This window comes from Pseudochaenichthys georgianus, chromosome 7 (genome assembly GCF_902827115.2).
Source record: "Pseudochaenichthys georgianus chromosome 7, fPseGeo1.2, whole genome shotgun sequence".
Classification (NCBI taxonomy): domain Eukaryota; kingdom Metazoa; phylum Chordata; class Actinopteri; order Perciformes; family Channichthyidae; genus Pseudochaenichthys; species Pseudochaenichthys georgianus.
The window spans coordinates 11,054,408-11,077,874 of record NC_047509.1 but is presented as its reverse complement, the minus strand read 5'-3'; the positions used below and the strand labels follow the sequence as shown (position 1 = coordinate 11,077,874).

At 40.1% G+C, this 23,467-nt stretch overlaps 1 protein-coding gene across 2 annotated transcripts; it reads left to right on the top strand.

Moving 5' to 3' along the window:
• The first annotated feature begins 828 nt into the window (after positions 1-828).
• On the top strand, positions 829-17,982 carry LOC117449518 (6-phosphofructo-2-kinase/fructose-2,6-bisphosphatase 2-like). Of its 2 annotated transcripts, XM_034087246.2 has the most exons (17): positions 829-938; positions 2,274-2,437; positions 3,932-4,057; positions 4,793-4,889; positions 5,182-5,248; positions 5,333-5,407; positions 5,484-5,540; positions 5,637-5,761; positions 6,638-6,845; positions 7,383-7,529; positions 7,808-7,912; positions 7,994-8,123; positions 10,035-10,097; positions 13,927-13,991; positions 15,333-15,533; positions 16,129-16,196; positions 16,290-17,982. In XM_034087246.2, the coding sequence occupies exons 2-16, from the start codon at positions 2,314-2,316 to the stop codon at positions 16,180-16,182; spliced, it is 1,644 nt and encodes a 547-aa protein (XP_033943137.1). In that variant the 5' UTR covers positions 829-938; positions 2,274-2,313; the 3' UTR covers positions 16,183-16,196; positions 16,290-17,982. The 2 variants fall into 2 exon arrangements, with proteins under 2 accessions (XP_033943137.1, XP_033943138.1); XM_034087247.2 differs by lacking the exon at positions 5,484-5,540.
• Positions 17,983-23,467: the final 5,485 nt, after the last annotated feature.

Genomic DNA, 23,467 nt, shown 5'->3' with positions numbered 1-23,467 from the left:
TCTCTTTGATTATAATACTGATGAACGTTCAGAACAAAGCACTTTGGCAACTTACCACCTATGTTTTAAAAAGCTTAATAAGCACCGTAACTTTCATGATATCATTTCTCCGTCGTCATCGTTTGTTTCCGTGAACGACCGACTGTTGAGTGACGGCAAATGCTGCGGCTGCAATGCATTGTGGGGCAGCATTTTCGCTTCTCCTGTTGGTTAGGGAGGTCCAGTGGTTCCTAAACTAAAGGAGGTTATAAAGGAAGTTTGAAACCTCCTTTCCTATCATTCTCATCATTCTAGAGAATTCGAACGGCACTTATCATGGCTGCCACTGAGGGACTTCCGGGTCATTTCACTCCTTTAGGAAGGTTCCTAAGCTAAATGGACTATTCGACTTCAGCCCGGGTTCTTGTTGAATGAACGAAAACAACGCGTCAAGATAGCGGAATTTAACCAGAACAAGACTGATTTCAAAATAAAATCACAAAACTGACATTAAATCTGTCGCAATCTGCATGGACCCAGCCATAATCAAGGAGCACTGCAGCCGGTTATATTAATATATCATTCACAAAATAAAAAATGATTTGGGTTATTTATAAATCGATCACAATTTGAAACAACCTTTTACAGCACCAGACATTTTGAAAAAATCACCATAGGTTATAATATGTTAACTTTAAAACAAACACAACTCTGAGTGGTACTTTAATGTTTTATATTTTGAACCAAATTCATGTTTTTTTTATCCAAAAAAGAGATGCTAGCTTTACACATCGGAGTTCCGATATTTTATTTTGGAAATCCCAACCGGAAGCTGCTGGTTTGACACCGAGGAGGCGGAGCTTCAACATCCGAGAAGAAGGAGTCCCCCCCGGCAGTGCTGAGCTAACTGATTGTTACAAAGGTAATAAGCAGGTATTAACAGCTCCTGCAGATTTCTGGTAAGTTAAAACCATTTTCATTTTTCATGCGTTTTCATCCCCGCTTTGTTTCAATGATTTTTTGTCTATTGAAATAACGTAAAAGCAGAAGTGATTGATAGTATACGTCAGGTACATAGTACCCCACTGCTCTGCTGTAAGAGACATTATGTCACAGTGGTGCAACTTCTCCGATTAATTATTCAATTATAATAAAACAGATTAGTTATTGTGGGTTTTGCTCTAACCTAGCTTCTGTCATAATACCTCTGATAGTATATTAGACATGAGCAATGGTGGAAAAAGTATCCAGATGATTTACTTGGGTAAAAGTGCTAATACCACCCTGGTAAAATACTACATTTCGAGAATGGTACTTAAGTAAAGTATTGATGTAGGATTAGGTCAATATACTTGTATCAAATATACTATACTATACTAGTTACTTAAATGTTGGATGGTGTAATCTATACCAAATAAATCATATTTTAAAGTATTACAAATCTGAATTTATAAAGTAACTAGTAAATACATGTAGTGGAGTAAAAAGTACAATATTTGCCTCCAAAATGTAGTAGAGTAAAAGTATAAAGTAGTGTAAAATAAAAATACTTAGCAAAAGTACAATTACCTCAAATATTTTCTTGTGTACAGTACTACATATACTTAGTTACTTTTCACCACTATGTGCAAGTCAGCAATGAGTTTAGATGCTACAACTAACTGAATAGTTAATGAAAAATAATGGCAAACAATTCTGACAGATCATCAACTATTACAGATTAGAATAATTCACTAGTTTAAACTTGTCCATTTTGGATATTTGCTGGATTTCGGTGTCATTTAGGGTGTTGAACTAAATATTAGAGTATTGGATATTTAAAAGATATTTAAACATGTCAGCATTGGTTTGGGAAATAATTATGGACATTTTCCCCAGTATTTTCTGATTTATGGATCAAATTGTTAATCATTTTGTCGACGAAAAAAATAGGTAATGAAAATAATATTTGGTTGCCTCCCTAAAACAAGAGAGAGTATACAATCTGAAAGGGATGAACTTGTCTTGTCTGTATCTCAACAAATATAATTATTAAGTAATTATTTAATCACTGGTGAGGTTAAAATGAGTTTAGAAAATAGTCTGATACTTTATCTCCAATATTAATTCCCTTGCCCTTTTTCCTCCAAGGATCTCTTTCTGTTAGTCTCAAGCATCCTTAAATATATAACAGCATTATTACCTAAATTAGATTAGATCATCTGTTATCAATTCACTGTATTGTATGTGCACTTTGGCCTGCTGTATCATCAGGCAGTGTTTGTTATGATAGAGCAAAACCTTGTCCTCCACAGAGAGATGCTGACCTCATCCTAACAGGGTCCAGATCAGCTGATGCAGGACAGCCGCACACAAATCAGAGCGATCATGGCGGGCCGGCAGCAGAGAGCTGCAGCGGCTGCAGACGGCTCCTCGGAGGCCAGGAGGACGGACATTAGGGCCACTGAGAAGAAGTGCTGTGAGTGGTTTATTTGTCCTCGTTTTCTGAGGCTGTAACCGGATCTGTAGTTATTATTGACCTTTATGCACCTGCATTATAGCATTATGTAATATAATGCAGGAGCAGTGTGCTGTAAATTGTGAACTTGTTTTGTTTAATCACATTTCCTGCTCTATTGGTCACGGGTAAATAGAGGTGATAAGGTTTCAGCAGCCACTGATTGTTAAATGTCAGCTTTGACCCACCTTCTTTAGTCATCAGTATGAGAACAGTGTACTGTACAGGTACTGCAAAGAAACACAGCAACAAGCAAGGTCAACACTAAGAGTCATGTGAAATCAATGAAATGTGTTTTATTTCCAGTAAGTGTTCGAGGATTATTTATACAGGAAGGTGAAATGATTTGAACCAAGATGTGTTGATAACAAACCTTTCCTGCTCTGCACCAAGCTGCAGACATCTGTGTATACAATCTCCAGCCAAGGCTTGTCTTGCCAAGTTTATGCTTTTTATGGGCTGAGCAATGGTCATGGTTATGGACACTGAAAGTAAAAGGAGCAAGACAATGTGTTGACATATTTTCCCTTCGATGTCCTAGCCAAAAGTCCTGCAGGTATTGGGAAACATTAACCGGCAGTCATTAGAAGACAGTCATAAGATGGAAAAGTTCAACTAAACGTTAACTAGCTGGTAGATGAACAATGCAGGGGTGACATTGGATTATTTCACAACCGTCCCTCTGCTTCCTGTCAGTAAACAGTAGGCATATCTGCCCCTTTTTATAACATGAATTACGTCTTTTAGGGGCAGGTTTAAAGTCGGGCTGAACGATTAATCGATTTGAAATCGAAATCGCGATTTGAAATTATGCAATTATCAAATCGCAAAGCCTGCGATTTTTTCAGTCATCCACACCAATCAGAAGTGCTGTGCTCCACATGTACCAGTCATTGTTAACCAATCAGAAGTGCTGTGCTCCACATGTACCAGTCATTGTTAACCAATCAGAAGTGGCCCATGATAGAAGGTGATAGACAGATTGATCCAATCACCTGCCAAGTCTTTTTGAAATACTTTTCCAAATGGCTTCCAATGGAGCTTTCCTAGATGCTTTGGTGAAACAAACCATCTGAGTCAGGTTAGTAATGCTCCATCACATGTTTCTATTACAGGGTGAGTCTTAAACTGAAGCTTGACTTTAAAGCAACCCAACGGAAGTTTCATGTAAGTTTAGTTCTTTCACTCGCAGCTCGGGCTGCGGGGGTGCTAGAGACGGGAGCACGTTGATACGACCTTCCTAGCCGGAGGTATGGCCGCATTTTACAGTAAACTTCCGTTGGGTCGCTTAAAAACAAATATCACAAATCGAATCGCAATATCTGTCAGAAAAAAACGCAATTAGATTATTTCCCCAACTCGTGCAGCCCTAGTTTAAAGTGAAAATAAAGGTAATTGTTACACACAATAAATCCTTGTATGCCTAATAATTAACTCTGTTTCTTGTGTGTGCAGCCTGGGCCTCCTACATGACCAATTCTCCGACTGTGATAGTGATGATTGGGTTGCCCGCTAGAGGGAAAACCTACATGGGTAAGAAGCTGACGCGCTACCTCAACTGGATCGGAGTGCCGACTAAGGGTCAGTACAGAAGCAATACATGTTTTAATGTATTCATGTGGTAACATTTGATCCGTCCACAGGAAATACAACCAATAAAAACAGGTGAGGCTTGGATTCAAAGGCCCTGTAATCGCTCTAAATGATTAAAAGAACTGTAAATGGAAAGATGTGTTCAGGGCAAACATGTATCTGCAGGGACAGAATCTAAAATACATCCTTATCTCTTACTCGTAGTGCTTTTTATAAATCTAGATTGTTTACAGACAAAACAGTTCACATGAAACCGCTCTGGTTATTTAGAGCAACTGTGTCATGGTTTCTAAAAAGAGACCGTTTTTTTTAATGTATTTTGGCGAGTACTACAAGCGAGTGTCATCTAGTTAAATTACATTCAAAATAAGTAATGGCAGACATCTCTACGGCCAAGATCTCAAACACTCAGCAACTCACACCAAAATCATATCGATTGATAAAAGCACTAAATGTAGAGAAAGAACGTACAGAATATCTTTCTCTGGTGAACCGCCCCTTTACATGACACTGTCCCTTTGTATGGAACTGTAATGGCATTCAGTGATAATACTTATCTGAACATCTGGTGCTTAGGGCAACGCTGTGTTCATACGTGGTTGTGTTTATCCCACCAGCCCCTATCAACAGGCGGTGTTTGTGGTGCTCTGATGTTTTCACATGAATGGAATGCAGCTGAACTGGTCTGAGTCTCTTTCTCCCTCTGTTTTTGTTCCCTTACAGTATTTAACCTTGGGGTGTATCGGAGAGAAGCAGTGCAGTCGTACAAGTCCTTTGACTTCTTCAGACATGACAACAAAGAAGCAATGGAAATCAGAAAGTGAGTTTCTCCTTGTGGTGACATTCTTCCGTGTAGTACAATGACTCCTTTCCCACATGTGTCCCTCTGCGTGTTTAACCGCGTTGTCATTGCTACGCCCAATGAAAACACCAGAGCGCTTTGACATTTAAATGCCTCTGTAGACTGCACAGTGTTTGCTTAACAAATGGAGCTGCACTTATTCGATTCAATAAATGATGTCCCTGAATGTATTACTGCACATCATGTCTTTTAGGAAGCATTTAAAGCTAATCTGATTTCCTGGTCAATTCTTCTCATTATGTCTCCACAGACAGTGTGCTCTGGTGGCACTGGAGGATGTGAAGGCCTATCTGAACGAGGAGGGAGGCCAGATCGCTGTAAGGACACTGTGCAGCTGCATATACTGGTAATGATATTGATTGTAGCTGGATTTGGTCTGAATATGTTTTGCTATCCGTCAGGTTTTTGACGCCACCAACACCACCAGAGAAAGGAGGGATCTCATCCTTAATTTTGCTAAGGATAATTCATACAAGGTCGGTTTCATTGTCTAAATCATTTGTGTATTTTCACATGAATTCTGGATTTCTAATGCTTAGCGTCTTTTGTTAGGTGTTTTTTGTTGAATCAATATGTGACGATCCAGATGTCATCGCCACGAATATCCTGGTAAATGATGCTTTTCAAACTATTGGCACATTTTGCCCTCGAGTTGTTGGACGTCATGGTGAATCATCTTTGCAAATGTCTCTTTTTATAACACAGGATGTGAAGGTTTCCAGCCCCGATTACCCTGAGAGAGACAGAGAGAGTGTGATGGAGGATTTTCTGAAGCGGATAGAGTGTTATAAAGTGACATACACACCTTTAGATCCGGACGAACACGACAAGTAAGAAGACATTTTGTTACGGGTGCTAGGTGTTGGATTTATTTTCCGTCATTGACATTTTGTTAAATACTTCTCAACAATAAACATACTTTAGAGCTAACTGTCCTTAATCATTTATTTATGTTGGCCCTGTAGATTATCTTGGCATATTTTTGGTCGAACGTGTGCTTGCAGAAACTGTCCAGCAGGGGGAGACAGAAGCTCATTTGTGATCTAAAATGTTTACTGTCTGCTCTTCTATTGGTATTTGATTTATGGAGCTGTAACACCATAAATGCAGTAGTGGTAGTAATAATAATAATAATAATTAGTCATTAATTAAGATCACCTGGCTCCAGGAAAAACAGATAACTGGTGATATTTGCAAATTCAAAATGATAAAAAACTGAAATACTTTATTGATCCTTTGGGGAAATTGGTTTACTTAACATTTGCTCCTATGCCACACTAAATATATAAATCTATACAAACCAAGAAATAATCAGAGCGTTTACAAATGTGAACATATGTGCGTTATACTACAAGACACCATATCAACAACAGGTAGATATATAAATTGTAAAATAAAGTTAGAATATTAGTATAATGTACAGTATGTATCAGTTACCAGAGTTCTTTTATTATGTGATTATGTGTGTTTATAAAAATAAAGTTACGTAACTAACAATATGCACACATTCTTGTATCTTTGTTTGTAGAGATCAGTTGTTGATCTTCTTGAACCTTGTCGCTGTTAATGACACAGAATGTTCTGAAGCGTGTGATAAATGAAATATCAGGAGATTAAGACTCCACCCAGAGTACAAGATGTCCCTTCCCTTGAGCCTCTTCTCAGAGTCTTCAGTTGTAATAAACCCTCTTTCTTTCCTCCCGCAGGAACCGCTCCTTCATCCAGGTCATCAATGTGGGCCGTAGTTTCCTGGTCAACAGGGTGCAGGACTACATCCAGAGTAAAATAGTTTACTACCTCATGAACATCCATGTGCACTCCCACTCCATCTACCTGTGTCGGCACGGAGAGAGCCATCACAACGTGGAGGGACGCATCGGGGGGGATGCTGAGCTGTCAGAGAGAGGGAAGGAGGTGCTAACAAAGTCTTACATTTATAAACTCAATAAAGATAGCTGCTTCTACAGGAAGTGTTTTGCATATGGGGATTTGTTTTAATAACACTTCCTTTCTGTCCTAGTTACAGTTTAGCCTAGTTTGGCATAAAAGAAGTAGGAACTGCTAGCCTGGCTATTCCTTTTTCTTTTTGAAAGTTTATTTTAAAAACATTTTAAACAGTTTTTATGCTAAATTAAGCTAGCTGGCTTTATCTTCATATTAAGAGGACAGATATGTGAGTGGCATCTCCCTCTGGGAAAGACAGCAAATGATGAACTAGTCATTTCATATAATCTGAACCTAATTTAACAATGACGTCATTTCCAAGTTATAAACTTTGTAAACAGTCTTTTGAGAGTCCAGTCAGATGGCGCGAATTAAATCTTGGTGTTACAAAAGATTAAGGGGCTATTATGGGGAGAAATACTTGACTCTATCCACTGTATAGGTTCTCTTATGTGTTTAGATGTCAGTTCTTTATCATTAACACTTGGTTGATATTTATCTCTTCAGTTTTCAGCAGCACTGAAGGGTTTTGTGGAGGAGCACCGTCTGTCCGACCTGAAGGTTTGGACGAGTCAGCTGAGACGCACCATCCAGACGGCCGAGGAGCTGGGAGTGCCCTACGAGCAGTGGAAGATCCTCAATGAGATAGATGCTGTACGTGCTCTGATGTGAAACTCAAGATGCAGATGATTACATTTAACTTTACTGTGTATCAGACTCGCACCCGTCCGTCTTGGAAGCTTAGGCAAATACTGAAATCACCATTAAAAACGTGTTCTTCTTTTTCCTTTCCTATAAATGCACCAAAAGTAGGCTGCATAGAGAAGCTAACTGTTTTAACGTCATCTGTACACATTTGTTTTTTTGCAAATCTGGTTTTGGACAAACTGTGCTGGTGTGTGTTTAAGTGTTATTGTTACTTTGTGTTTCAGGGAGTGTGTGAAGAAATGTCCTATGAAATGATCGAGGAAACGTACCCAGAGGAGTTCGCCATGAGGGATCAGGACAAGTACCATTACCGCTACCCTGGAGGAGAAGTAAGAGACTGGAAAGTGATTTCTGCAAACACTTAATATAATAGAACTAAAACTAAATTAGATTGATATCCCTTTCTCTAGTCCTACCAGGATCTGGTTCAGCGGCTGGAGCCCGTCATCATGGAGCTGGAGCGGCAGGGCAACGTGCTCGTCATCTGTCATCAGGCCGTCATGAGATGCCTGCTCGCTTACTTCTTGGACAAAAGTGCAGGTAACACACAGAAACATGAAACACGCCCAGGCAAAGCCTCACAGTAAAGCAGCCGTTGATTAATCTTAAAGCTATAATTGACTGCTTCCCCTGAGTCACTTTTTTTCTGCTGGTCTAAATGTATCTAAAGAGGAACATTTAATAGCATGAATGTGTCAAAACCTTAATGAGACCAAAAAGTATCTGCATGCTTGATTCAAAGCTAACTTTAAACTATTCAGTTAGCTTTACGGTGAAGACAATTCTCAGTACAGCTTTAATGGATGAGTAGGACTTCATGATGACAAAACACGTTTAAAAGGCTTTATTTGTTGGTGTCTGAAAAGACAGCATTTTTGTGACCTTCAAATCTGACATGCGTTAATTTTGTGATGATGGAAGTAGCAGGAAAATAAAGTAAGAGCTTCAACTGAATGGAGGGGGATTTAAATTCTGTAAAAAAGGCCACACTTGAAAAAAATATTTGACGGAGCAAAGTCATTGCTGCAAATGGTTTTTGCCACATTTGACAGGGTAGAAGGGAAACAAATATTCAATCTGCGCAAATAAATTGCTGTGTGACAGTTTTTTTGATGCCATCCCAGGAGGGCACTAAGGCAGAACTGATCAAATGCGATTCGTCTCGATTGAAACATTTTTTGTGTTTACAGATAAACCAAACTTTGAACTTTACACCAAAAAAGAGGCAAGCACACATTAAAACAATAACACATGGTCAAAATAACTAGCAGTATTCAATCATCTTCCATATTTACATAGTACAAAGGAAATAATTTTGTCTGGATTTAATTAAATGTACGGAAATTGGCTCAAAGTGAAAAATAAGAAGGCTGAAGAACAACTGGCTGGTCAGAAAGGAAAATGCGGCTTTAAATCAAATCCAAAAATAGGTACGGGCAGACATTATGTCAGTCAGCAGAGAATGTGGTCAGGCTGCGGCTCTGTGTCACACCCACAGTTTGATGACTGCAGAAACCAAACTGTGGGTGCTGCTCTGACTGCACTTCACCCCACTGCACCCTCACATCAGGGTTTCCGCTAGGATTTTTTCTCGCCGGTCAAATGTCCGGGCAGAATTTATTTTATCGGACTAATTTGAAACTTACCGGTCATATTTCAATAATAATAATAATAGTTGTGTAGCAATGTTTCCGTTAGCAGGTAATTACCGGACTATGAGCAGATATGCTTCAGTTTAAAACTCAGTTCACGGGCTCATTTTTATATCGCTTCAGTTTATAATCGTAACAGATCGAAAAATTCATTTTTCAATAAATGATTCCACAAACAACAAACAACATAATTATTACATTCAAACAAACTACTTGTAGTAGATAACGTACATTATTCAGAAGTTTACATTAACTTTGATTAATAACACGGGAGAAACGGAGCCTCTCTTTTCCCCTCCCTCTCTCTCTCCTGACAGCAGTCAGCTCCTGCAGCCCGCTAAACAGAGGGCGGGGCTTCAGGTGATCCTGCAGAGCTGCGTGTCTCGGTCAGACTCAGCAGCTGATCTGATCTCTCTCTCGCGTCCGGTTACACTACACTCGCGTTTATGTCCATATCGATCAGATCCAGCTCTCCTGATCGGCCTTTATAGAGAGCACCGATCAAACTATTAAGAGTGAATATCGGCCGATAATGACCGGCGGCCGATCGATCGGAGCCTCCCTAATTATTACCAGACATTTTGACCGTCAGGTTTTGAATTTACCGGTTTTTTATAAATGTTACCAGCTAAAAACCGGTAATTACCGGCTAACGGAAACCCTGCCTCACATATGTGACATGCAGCACTGCACCCTCACATATGTGACATGCAGCACTGCAGCCTCAATGTTCAGTCAAACCTGAGAGGGGAAACTCAAACATGACTGAAACATGTTTTTCTTCTTTTTGTTGGCACAGATGATCTTCCCTACTTGAAGTGTCCCCTGCACACCGTTCTGAAACTCACCCCTGTGGCTTATGGTAAGTCACTGCACTGTTCAAAACTCGGCTAATTTATTCTCATATATTCAGCATACCATAATAACCTAGTGAGGCTGTCCAACGACATCATCTCGGACCCAAACCATGTTCTGAACAGCCAATATGAACTGCTACCATCTAATCAGAGAGACAGCGTCCCGCCATTCAATGAAGTCAGACTGAAGCATCCTTTGTGCTCCAGTCAATCCTCACAGTAAATACAGAGCTGAATCCAGATCAAATGCACGCTAAAGGGACTTGAGCATGTTTTCTCTCAGTGATTGTTATGTTAAATGTTTGTTGTTTGTTTTTCATGTATTGTGTCTTGATATTTGTCTATGTTGATGTTACACATGGAGCCGCTGTGATGCAAGTCACATTTCAGACTTGTTTGTTTGTAGCCTTTATTTAACCAGGTGAAAGCCCCTTGAGATCAAAAGATCTCTTTTTCAAGGGTGACTTGCAGGACATTAGTTACACATGTAACATAAAAACAACAGAACAACAATAAGGATGACATACAACATAATGTACAGTTTACAAAACTCTATTTACAGTGACAGGTACCATGAGTATCAAACAGCATGTCACCCAGCCGAGTTTTAAAATGATGCAAAGTGCTCAGTTTTAAACAGGTTTGCAGACTGTTCCAATTTAGTGGAGCTGCACATCTAAAAGCTTTCTTCCCTAAGACAGTCCTAGCACTTGGCACATTTAATAAAACAACATCATGAGATCTCAGGCAATACGTACTTTCAATTTGTCGAGAGATCAGAGAGCAGATATAAAAAGGTAGTTTACCCAACATGGCTTTATAAATGAACATGTACCAATGACTGAGCCTCCGTACAGTAAGTGAAGGCAGACCTGCCTTGGTATACAGGGTACAGTGATGAGTAAGTGCTTTACAGTTAGTAACAAATCTCAGAGCACTGTGATAGGCGGCATCTAACTTTTCCAGGCAATGGGCAGGTGCATTCATATCGATCAAATCACCATAGTCCAGCACAGGTAAAAAGGTCACAGTGACTAGCCTTTTCCTGGCCTCAAGCGAGAAACAGGACTTGTTCCTGTAGAAGACACCTAGCCTAACCCTCAGCTTTTTAAGCAGATTAGTGACCTGATGTTTAAAAGAGAGACAATCATCAAGCCAGATACCAAGGTATTTGAACAGGCAACAACTTCAAGTTTAGTTCCTTGCGTAGTCACAATATCAAAAACAGGCTCTGGTGTCTTTTTTGCTTTTGAAAAGAGCATTACCTTGGTTTTATCCACAAAAGAAGCTTTAATTCAGAGAGCTGAGTCTGAATAGTGTTAAAAACAGCCTGTAATTTAACAACAGCCTCTTTAATGGAGGGACCTGCACAATACATCACAGTATCATCCGCATAAAAATGTAAAGTAGCTTCATCCACATTTTCACCTACGCTGTTAATATATATGGAGAATAAAAGTGGTCCTAAAACAGAACCTTGTGGTACACCATTAGAAATGTTTAACCACTCAGAAGACAGTCCATCAAAATGAACACATTGGGACCTTTCAGAGAGGTAGTTCACAAACCACCCCACTGCAAGGCTGGATAGGCCAATACTGAGTAGCCTCTGATTTAAGATGTGATGATCAACGGTGTCAAACGCTTTGGAAAGGTCAATAAACAGAGCTGCACAACTCTGCTTATTATCTAAAATACTAGTAATGTCATTCACCACTTTCATTGTGGCAGTGATGGTGCTATGTTTCTTTCTGAATCCTGACTGATGTTTAGACAGGATGTCATTTGTACATAAAAACTCCTTTACCTGTTCACTCACTATGCATTCAAGAACCTTAGCCAGAACTGACAATTTAGAGATTGGCCTATAGTTATTTAAAATAGTTGCCTCCCCTCCTTTCAGTAAAGACAATACATAAACAGACTTCCATACTTTTGGAATTGTGTTCGTGCTGAGGGAGAGGTTAAAAAGAGAAGTAAGAGGTGGAGCAATAAAGTCTGCAGCTATCTTTAAAAAGAAAGGTTCTACGTTGTCCGGGCCAGCCGGTTTCCTAGGATCTAGCTTAGATAAGGCTTCATGAACAACATTGACAGTAAAAGGAGTAAAACTGAAAGGGTTTTCCAGACCACATTGTTCAGAGTCACGGATTGGGGTGTTCACAGAAGCAGTTACGGCCCGTCTACACTACAGCGTCGACAGCGTCGAAAGCTCCAATCTGCCCATTCACTTTCAATGGGGCGACGTCATGTAGCCGCGCTTTTTCGCCGAACTGAATTGTGGGTAGCAGAGCTCTCAGGCGACAGAAGTTGAACATTGTTCAACTTCTGTCGCCTGAGACGCCGGAGTAGCCAGCGCCAGCCAATCAAATCCCGTTTCCCAAAATCTGACAGCTGAAGCCGTAGCCAATCAAACCGCGTCTAAGCTGGGAGAGATATCCCGCCGTTAATTTCTATATTTCAAAAAAAGTCGGAGGAGAAACTAACTATCGCCGTAGCAAATCACCCGGTTTTGTATGACCAGACCCTCTTCACCTACCGGGATACAAACCGGAGGAACCAGGCATGGAGGGAGGTGGCAGAGACAGTGGGTGAAACTGGTAGGTTTTCGCCTGTTTGGGGAGTTTATTTATATATTGCTCCCATACAATCCCCGGGGTTTTTTGCTTTGTATGTCGGGGGCGGGAGATTCATGTGATTGGTTGTTGGCCGTGTTGCTTGAATAAAATCCCCAAGCTCCAGACACGCCCAGCTCCAAGCTATTTTTGAAGCTGTAGTGTGGACGCTCCGTTAGTCACAGAATCAAACAGAGAGCCACAGGACACAAAATGCTCATTAAAGCAATTTAGCATAGTGGCCCTGTCCGATATAGAGCCAGATGCTGTGGTAAGGCACGGAGGTAGCTCATTACGGATCTCACCGGTTGATATCGATTTGATTGCTTTCCAAGATTTCCTAGGATTATTTAGGTTTTCTGTGGTAACTGACAAATAGTACTTCGACTTTGCACTTTTTACATTTGAAGTGAAGCTATTCCTTAGCTGCCTAAAACGCAGCCATTCTATCTCTGAGCCTGATTTCCTAGCCTTTGCCCAGGCCTTGTTCTTCTCATGAAGGAGACTAGACAGCTCAGCAGAAAACCAAGGATTGTCTCGTCCCTTTACTCTAAATGTACGCAGGGGTGCATGTCTATCAATGATCTCCATAAAACCAAGATACAAATAAGACCATGCGGTTTCTACATCAGCACACAGATCGATTTGACCCCAATCAAAATCAAACAGATCATGCCCAAAACCCTGCTCCACAAAATGTTTTATGTCTCTCTTGATGATAATGCGAGGTTTAACCTTTCGGACCTTAGTGTCCCTAATTGTGGCTACAACACAGTGATCGCTCAGATCATTTGCAAATACTCCCACAGATGAATATTTCTGGGGAACATTTGTTAAAATGAGATCAATTAGGGAGGATTTATTAGGGGACTTAATATTTGGGCGAGTAGGACTGTCCACAATCTGAGTAACATTCAATGAGATACAAAGGTTTTTAAAATCCTCTGACACTGCAGTTAACCAGTCCCAGTTAAAATATCCAAGTAGCACTATTTCCTTGTAGTCTAGTTGTGATAAAAGATTTGCTAGTGAAGACAAGGAGTCTTTGACAGCTGAGGGCGGTCTGTAACAACTCACCACCATGACCTGTTGACCCTTTGCCACTTCTATATTTATGGCTAAATATTCAAATTGCTTACTTGATCTGACCACTAAAGTATTATCGTATCGTATCATTGTTTTCCTTCTGTTGGGTTGTGACATATGTTCCTCCCTCTCATAGGTTGTAAAGTGGACATGTTTGACCTGAAGGTGGAGGCTGTCAACACCCACCGGGACAGACCATTAGTAAGCCTGTGAATCTTTTATTATATTCTCTAAAAGGTATGTGGTTAGATCTGTCTGAAGCTGTCACTGTGACCCAGAGTTCAGGGTAGTGCATGTGCCCAGTGCGTGCAGCGAGGATCAGTTACCCCCTACAGCCATTTTGAGATTTTATTTTTTGATTACATTTTTAATAAATAAAACCGAGCAGCAGAAACACAACGACAGAAAAGAAGCAAGTTGCGGAGTTGAGATATAAAGAAACACAAAGAACAACAACCTATTGGCTTAAAGGGACTGATCTGACCCCAATAAGCGAAATGCAACATGATGAAAAACAAACAAGCACACGATTAATGTATGTACACTTTTTCTATAAGAATTGCTTTCGAAAATACCACTTTGTTTGTGTGAATTAGCATGGTTTCTACTTCTGCCCCCTGGACTTATCAATCACCGTCCCCCAACAGACAACTTCTAATTAGCAACTGGCTATTCTTTAATGAACCGATTTAGAAAATGCTGCACAGAAGATGAATCTGTGTTTGGACGGGAAATCCCAAAGGCATTGTTTCATTTCTTTTTGTCTTCATTTCCTAATCAGCCGGCTCCATATCTGCTCCCTGGTTGTAGAGTTTGTGCTGATGAGAAACCAAGAGTCCTAAAGAGAGTGGGTGTTAACACATAAACACATTCCCTGAGAAACCTCTTGTTAAATGGGCTGAGAAATATCCTGTCTGTCTGCTGGGACCAACATGACGCTGGCCTTTCTGTTTAGAGTTGTTTGTCTCAGTGGCTTTTTCCTCCCTCGCCCTCTCATAGTGACTTACTCGGGACATGGGGATTTAAAGGTCACCTATTCTGCCAAATCCACTTATCATGTCTTGTATACATAAACATGTGTCTCCTCTGTGTAAAGACATTCTGAAGGTTTCAGGAAAAGAGATTCTCTCTCTTTTTATCCTGATCCATTTATATAAAAACCTGTCACCAACCAAGGTAACCCCTTACCCCCCCCCCCCCCCCACCTTATCACCTGAATCTCCTCCTAGAGCACCTTTGTGTTCTTTTTAACCAGATATCTCTCAGAGGGGCGTGGAGAGGGGCTCCTTATTTTCATCTGAAGTAACAGACAGAGAATCAGCACTTTAGACACAGGGCTGAAACAGGGGGGATTATGGGTAATGCTGCAATGATCTGTTTGGTATTTGGAGCCAAACACTTCAGAGACATGTTTTGTATATATCTGAGACATATAATAAAGTAATGAGAAACAGTACAATAGGGGACCTTTTAGTCCTTGATTATGAGAGGTTAAAAAAGTAAATTGTAATCAGCCCACCTTTGTCTTTCTTCACTCTCCAGTATAAAGTCCCAGCAAATACGGTGCCGCCCGCTTTCCTCCGGAGGAACAGCTTCACCCCGTTGTCCAGCCAAGACCAGATCAAACGGCCCCGTCTGTACAGCGTGGGCAACCCCCCGCAGGCCCGCAAGACCCAGGCCCCCACCTTACCCAGCATGCAGTTCTCTGAGGCATCCGAGGGGGCAGAGCTGCTACAAAGTGTAGTGAGTACTACTGTCATTGGTAGAGGTTTAAAGGTCTGGTAAATGGAGAGTAAACTAAATAAATAAATAGAAAAACTGGTGAACAATGAAACGTGTGCCAAGTCCCACAAAACAGGAAAACTAAAGAGCTATACAAAATGTAAAAGGATGGTAAAAGACGTACAGTTTGATTTGTTTTATCAACTGATTGGAGTTATAAGTGTAAAGCTGAGTTTCTTTCTCACCCCTTCATTAATAATTGATATATTAATAAATGTTTTGGACGTATAGTTCTGCTGTGTTTTGGTTTCTCTGCTCCACATACATTGGATTATTATTCTACAGAGCAGGCCCATAGAACATCTCAGATATGTCGTTTTATTAAGTATCTTCAATGTGTTTCTTGCATGTTATTGCTCACAAAGTGACCTTTATTACATTTACTGTGCTCTTTATACTGTAATGAACAGACAGGGAGTGTGTTTTCTCTGGTTGTTGACCTCAGATTTTTGGTATTAGCTCAACTGCAGTCGGTGCCAGTCAAAATAAACGCCTGGTTCCTTATTTGGCTCTGTGTTTGTCTTAATGCCGTCTCCCTTCCCTTTGCATCCTGCAGGACTCTGTAAACGGCGTCAGTGCAGCAGACACAGACAACTGTGTTGGGAGTTAAAGAAGCCAAAAGAGGTATTTTCAGCCTTTTCCACAACTCTATCACGTGAAACATCTGTACTCTCCTCCATATATATCTCACACATTTTGTTTTTCCCTTTATCCCAGGCTGTTCTCCACATGGATGTAGTATCTCCACGACCAGCAGTAAAATCTCCACCAGCTTCAGCCATTACATTCTTAAGCAATTTATTTCACCATATCAGTGTAACGCTATATGTGATATCTCTTTGTTTTTTGTTTGAAAGGTTATGTGCTTGTTAGTGATTGTACACATAGACATGATATCGATGCCTTTGCACAGAAGCCTTCAAATCTATGCTGAGAACCAGCTCAGATGAATAATGAAGTAAAGATTTGTAGTAAGAAATACTCAACAAACCCGTCCTAGTTTCTGGCGCACTCCAGTCTTTTTTTCTGTATTAGATGTCTTCTCAGATTATTTATTTTTAAACATTCCCTGGTTGTGTGCGTCCTTCCTCAGGTGCAGGTTCTGGCTAGATGTAGTCATGATTTTATATTTAGTGTAGTATAAAGCTTTAAGGCTTGTGGTGGGCAGAACCAAGCTATGAAATGTAATGAAATGTTTCATCTAGCCCTATAAAACGTGCGGCTACTAATCCTTTCTTCCTGTCTGACACATTTTCCACTTTTCTCTTCAGTAATGCCTTCCTGTGTTTCGCCTCCTGCTCAGATAACAGCTTTAATATACAGCACGGTTCACTGTGATAACGTAAAGCTGACAACATTTGAACTCCATCAAATGTATGCCAATATTTTAAACACAGAGTGCTCATTACTGTTAGTGTCCTCATAGTTATACGCAAATAAATTGTGTAATTCCTGATAAAATAAAAGTACTTCTTGTTAATTAGTAGCTTTTAAGTAACCATATGGATAATCTCTATTCACATGGCTTTGATTTTAATGTGGGCAATTGATTGGTATTTGGAAAAAGTGCCTTTTATTTAAAGGACTACTAGGCTGTGACAATAGAGTTATTTTAACATTTATAGTATGACTATGTTTCACCTGAATTGAAGGATTGACAATATATTTGCACGTCTTAAAGTGCTCTGGTGTTATTGCACATTGTGGCGTACAGTACATGTTTAATTTATTAAAGTTAATTTAAATGCCATTTTTACATTGAGTTCAGTTATTTTTCTGATTGTGTTATGATTATTTTGACCAGAAAATAATTTTAAGTTTATGAAGAAGGAATTTTGATGAATGTGATTTTCATCTGAAATGTGACCTCCCAGAGTGAGTCATAACTCTGGGAGTGGAAAGAGTCAAATTATCAGTTGTTATTTTCCTGCTCTGACGACTGAAAGAATCCTTGAATGAGTCAAGTCAGATAAAAAGCTCTGATTATTTTACATGGTGATTACAGACATTAAACAAAAAATAGCCCTTGTTGTACGCTAATGTGTTCGTCATTCTTAGTTGTTTTAAATAATACTTTTGTCATACTATATCATCTGGTAAAAAAGTAATACAACGTCCGTCCGTCCGTCCGTCCGTCCGACCCTCCTCTGTTGCTCTCCCTGAGGTTTCTTCCACTTCTTCCCCATTAACTGGGTTTTCTTTGGAAGTTTTTCCTTCTCCAATGTTAGGTTGTAAGGACAGAGGGTGTCATATTTGTATGAATATTCTGTACAAACTGTAAAGGTCCCTGAGACAAATGTGAACTTTGTGATATTGGGCTATATTAATAAACTTGATTGATTGATGTATTGATAAAGCATCTCTTTGTATAGAATGTTGTAGAAAATCTAATTAAAAACATACTATAATACGTCGATAAAATGTCATAGGTACTGTCATGAATTTCGTGAGGCCTCTTTACTATGTTTCACGGAAAGTTGGCTACAATCTACGATGCCTGAATCTCTCTTTGAAGTACCTGGATTCACCCTTGTTCGAGGATGCGAACTCGGGGAAAACCAGAGGAGGCGGTATTTGTGTGTATATTAATGATCTGTGGTGCCGATCATACTCAGTAAAATGTAAAACCTGTGATCCCAACGTAGAAATTCTCGGTATGACGTTAAGACCCTTTTATCTGCCTAGAGAATTCGGGTGTATTTTACTGTTTGTTGTTTACGTGCCTCCTAGCGGCAGAGCGTCACTGGCGGCAGGCTCCATCGCTGACTGTGTCCATGAGCTGCAACTCAGCCACCCCGATGCACCGGCAATAGTGCTCGGGGACATGAACCATTGATGTGAACGCGGCTAATAGCCGTACGGAGGCAAAATAAAGTTCTGAATGGTCAATTCAGAACGTGTCACACGTTGTAAATTTAGTAGAACAGACCGCTGTCAAGGACTGTAATGACCGTTGCTAAGGAGGATCGAGAAAGAGAACGGAAAAGAGGTTAAAATAAAAAGAAATCGTAATAATGAAAATGTTTCCACACAAATTATAATATTTTTGCAAATTATTTGGCGGAAAATATTGAATTTACATTTACACCCTTTAATATTGTATGTGGGCTTTTAGATGAAGATGCACACAGTTAATAAATACAATTATTCTTCTGGCTAAAATACATATTTTTAAATGTCAATCAAGGAGTAATCTTAATGTAAGGTGTTTGAAGAGTAGATTAAAAATAAAATGTCTTTTGTAAAAAATTATTGCCACAAAAATCAAAGGGTGGCTCAATACGCCATGAAATGGGAAATAATGAGCTCTAACGAAGAGTGGGATTAGGAACAATAGAGAGGCGAAGTCCCTCCCTTTACGGGAGCCTCCATGGGACCCCGGAAGCGTAGAATTATACATTGAAGTCAATGGAGAGAGAAAGGTTATCTTTTGATCCCGTTTGAATTGTGCCACGAATGACACATACGATGTTTGTCAATTTAAAAGAATATTTTACAAGTCAAAAAAATAAAAATGTGTCGTAAAACTGTGAAGTTACAATTTTTTTTGTGTGAAACCGCTGAGTGAACTACAGGTCTCTAGTCTCGCACAATACACGTCACCATCACAAAGACGGCCGTCACGTTAGCAAATTTCACCTGTTTCTTTCAGAATGAGAATACAAGTATACAACGAGGTGAACATCACTACAAGTCTGGACACGTTGAGAGCTGTACATACACGAAAGGGGAGTTAGTCGGTTCTGTAAGAGCAGCGGGACCGGCTTTACAAGGTTTCGGTGAGTAATATGAGTGCAATGTGTAACGTTAATGTCAGATAGCTAACATTAGCTAACAAGGTACACTAACTTCGTGGTCTCTGTGTATGCTGTGGATAACATTAGTGTTCACAAGAACAAGGTACACTCCCGTGTTTTGTTTTAGTTGCTCTTCAGATTGAAGCGGACAGTTTTATATCGACTATACTGTATGTGTGATCTCCTTTTACATCTCGTTGTGTCATTTGAGTTTATTTGCTGTGTGTAGATTCAAGGGTTTTGGTTATCTTGTCAATTTGTTTGGTTATCTAGGCACAGCTGTGTGTGACTCCCTCTGGTACACTGGTATGTGTTTTCCTAATGTAGAGAGCGTTGATTAATTAATAAACTACACACTGAGTCTAGATCCTGATCAAGTCCTTTTTTATTGTTGATCAAATGTTTTTCAAAAATATATTCATACACATTTAGAAAAATACAATGTACAATCACAACCAGTACAACACAAATTACAAAATATACAGAAAAAACAAACAATAACAACAATCAGACAATAGGACAAAACTATGGAAAAATAACCCCTCCCACCCCCAGATCCGGACCATCCTTGTATTATTGCTCATTCAATCTATTATAGCATGCTAACAAACATGTTACTTACTTTATTTGTACAGATCTGCATGGGAGACGATGGCGCGATGCAGAGCGCTGTCTGTGATTGTGCACGGGGGATGTACAAATGCAGCCACGCTGCAGCATTGGCAATATGTGCCATGTGGCAGATCGCTCCACAGATGTTGAGTGCCAGTGGAGGAAGCCTGGCACTTCCAAAGTAGTCCAGCCGGTGTCTCAACTTTACCAACAGTGAGAGGAGACATACAACCCACTGGCCAGAGACATCGCCACTCAGGATGTAGACTGGTTCAGGTCTGCACTGAGGGGCGCACAGTGTGGCATGGCATGGCTTTTGTCACCTGAGCCAGAGCAGCGGCCTCAACATCAGGCCATTGTCACCGTGCCGGAGCTGGTGAAGGGGCATGGGGGTCGGGGGCTTGAGGCAATGCTTGAGGCAATGCTTGCCTCAATGCGACTGAGCAGAGACCAGCAAGCTGCCATCCAGACAGTGAAGTGTCCACCATCATTATACATGATGGTGTATATAGGATATATATATATATATATATATATTTGTATACATATCTGTAAATTGTATAATTTTATTTGATTTAAAAGTCTTTTTGATCTCTCTGTCTATAAACACAAACTGAGTAAGATTGACAATAAAGTTGACTTTGAAAAATATATATATTCTTTATGAAAATAGTTGACTGTTGGAGAAATTAATTGATTTGATTTTCTGAAGTTAATTTAACTTTGGCGACCATGTAAGGTCATGATTAAAAAGGTACAATCAATTTGTTTAGGGTTGACTAAAATAATGATAAACATTTCATTTGGATAATTTACTGACAGAATAAGAAACTCAATGATGCTCTGCTCACCTGTTCCTTTTTATAAAGTGAAACAGTTGAAACGATAGATTTTAGTAAACTTAAAAACAACCTTCTCCAAAAGCTATCAAGGAATATACCGAATACTTATTTTAGAACATTATTACATATTATTTGTATATAGTTTGAATGATCCATAATTGACAGAAGCTTGTGTTTACACTGAACTGTTACTCATATATTAAAGCGGAAAGGAAACACCAATTACAGTTATAATATTCCGGTAGTTTATTCATTTTACAATGGATATTGATCGTAATATTTATTGTATATGATATTACTCGCCAAAAGAAAATTAATTATCCGCCGGCCGGGTGGGGAATTCCGGGACCAGGCCGCCGCCATTAGGGGAGTCCCAAATGGTGACGTCACTGGCTGTGTTTTCGCTCCACCGAAAGTCAACACAACGTAGCAGATATGGCAGCGATGGAGGAATTTTGCAATGAGATCAACGTTCTGAACGATGAATTTGACTATTCGTCGGGAGATGACATTGATGTGGAAGCATCTACAGTTACCAGGCATCCCATGGCCTATGCTTATGAACCGATTCGGTCGAATAGAGTGGCATACGATCCGGAATAAAAAAATTAAAAAAACACAATGCTAACAGTGAGCCTCTGAATTAGCCCCGAGCGAAAATGCTAACCTATTACTGCACCGATAGCTCCCTTATTACTTATCCTACCCGCACATCCAACACATCGTTTATGATCGCAAGGAGACACAGAATCTAACGGTGCCCACCTCAACACTGGAAGATACAAACTCGCGAGGTTATCCACAAAAACGTACATCAAAACAAGTGGCACTAGGTACTAACATACGCCAGGCTAACGGCTTACCTTCCTCATTGTCTGGTCTAAACTGGTCTTCAATGGCATTACAACGATAAAAACGATGATGTAGTTAATCCATAGGTTAATATCCAATGGGGCTGTGTCCCCTTTGAAATGTTCTGATAATCTATAAGCAATACAACTGCAATTCCGTTATCTGCTGTCCGCTCTGTGCTCCGTGCGCTCTGGGTCCTGCAATACCATCCATCAATAGCAATACTAGCCTTTTTAGGGCTGTTTTCGACAGATGAGCGTGTGTATGCCAGTTTAATTAGTTGAGCTATAGAACACCCCCAATTCTCTATTGTGCGTCATAATAATAGCTACCATTTAGTTTGGACGCGATTGCGTTAATTAATAAGGTCACACTGTGTCAGTAAATACATATGTGAGCTAGTAATCTGGTAGTGCTGCAATATTTACCTCTCTCTCGGCAGCTGAAGCAACTTGTTTGGTGGCTCGAACTTCACGTTTGTTGACACTGTCATTGTCTTGCGCGGCCGACGTGCTGGGACGGTCGGTGTTCCCGACTGCATACGTTGAGAAATCGAATATTGTGGGAACAGATCCTGGCTTCAAATCCAATGTTTTGTATTGAACCAGGCATCCAGACTGGACTTTGAGCAGCTTCTCATCCTTTAGTGGCAGCCTATGGAAATGTACTTCTTCCTTCTTTGTATAAAATCCATTTGTGCAGCCTGGGGCAATACAATAAACTCCTGACGACGACCGTTTTCTTGTAATGTAAACTACTGGTGCATTGCACGCCATGTTGTTTGTTATTGAGCTTTGGCCCAGGAAGCCGTACCCAATCAGTGACGTCACTGGAAAAGTCCCGGAGCAATGGAAGCGCCCATGGTCATTAGGCACGTATTTCAAAAAGTAAATTCGCGTATCTCGATCGTTTACATTGGAAATAGACTAGATAAATACATTTCCTAATGGTAATATTGTCGCATGGAAAGCAGTTTGAAAAGTGTTTCCATTTCCCTTTAATGTCTTTGTAACTTCAGTAAACCACCACCTCACTCATTTCTTTCATTCATCACGGTTCAGTAAACTAAGTGATACATGAACCAGTTTAATCATTATAATAACGTAGGATTGCAACTCTTTGAAACTGTAGGTGGCTCTTAAAAGTGCCGTTGTATTTGGGTGTGCTGGTCTCAGGTCAGTCTAAGCCCTCTCTCCGCGGATGCGGCGGGCCAGCTGGATGTCCTTAGGCATGATGGTGACCCTCTTTGCTTGGTTCATCTTACTGGGGGCAGCTACATGGATGTCGGTGCAGTCCACAGTCATTGTGCAGTTGAAGGCAGAATGAATTTATTATTGACTCCGAATGAAGCACAACTTCATGTCATACAATACATTGACTTTATTTGTAATTGTGTAAAAAAATAAAGCATTGATTAGCAAGCAGGACCTGCAGGAACAGAGCACGGTGATGGATGGAGCTGGGAAGAGAGAAGAATAAAGAAAACAGAACAACTTTATTATCGGACATTAAAAATTCAATTTCAAAACAAGTTGCCACTCCTGCAGTTTTCTAGTGTGTAAAGATGATTTCACTTGACCTATGCAAAATATCACACTCAATACATGTGTGTCTCTGGGGGGTGCATTGTGCCTTTGATGTATATAAATAATATACCATAACCAAATACTATTACGTACAGTGGAAATCAGGTTGCCAGAGCAGGTCAGTGTGCATGTTCCTCAGGGTCTCAGCAGTTACAGGTGAGGGAAAGGAAATAAAAGAGAAAAAGGTCAGTAACAACACTTTAAAG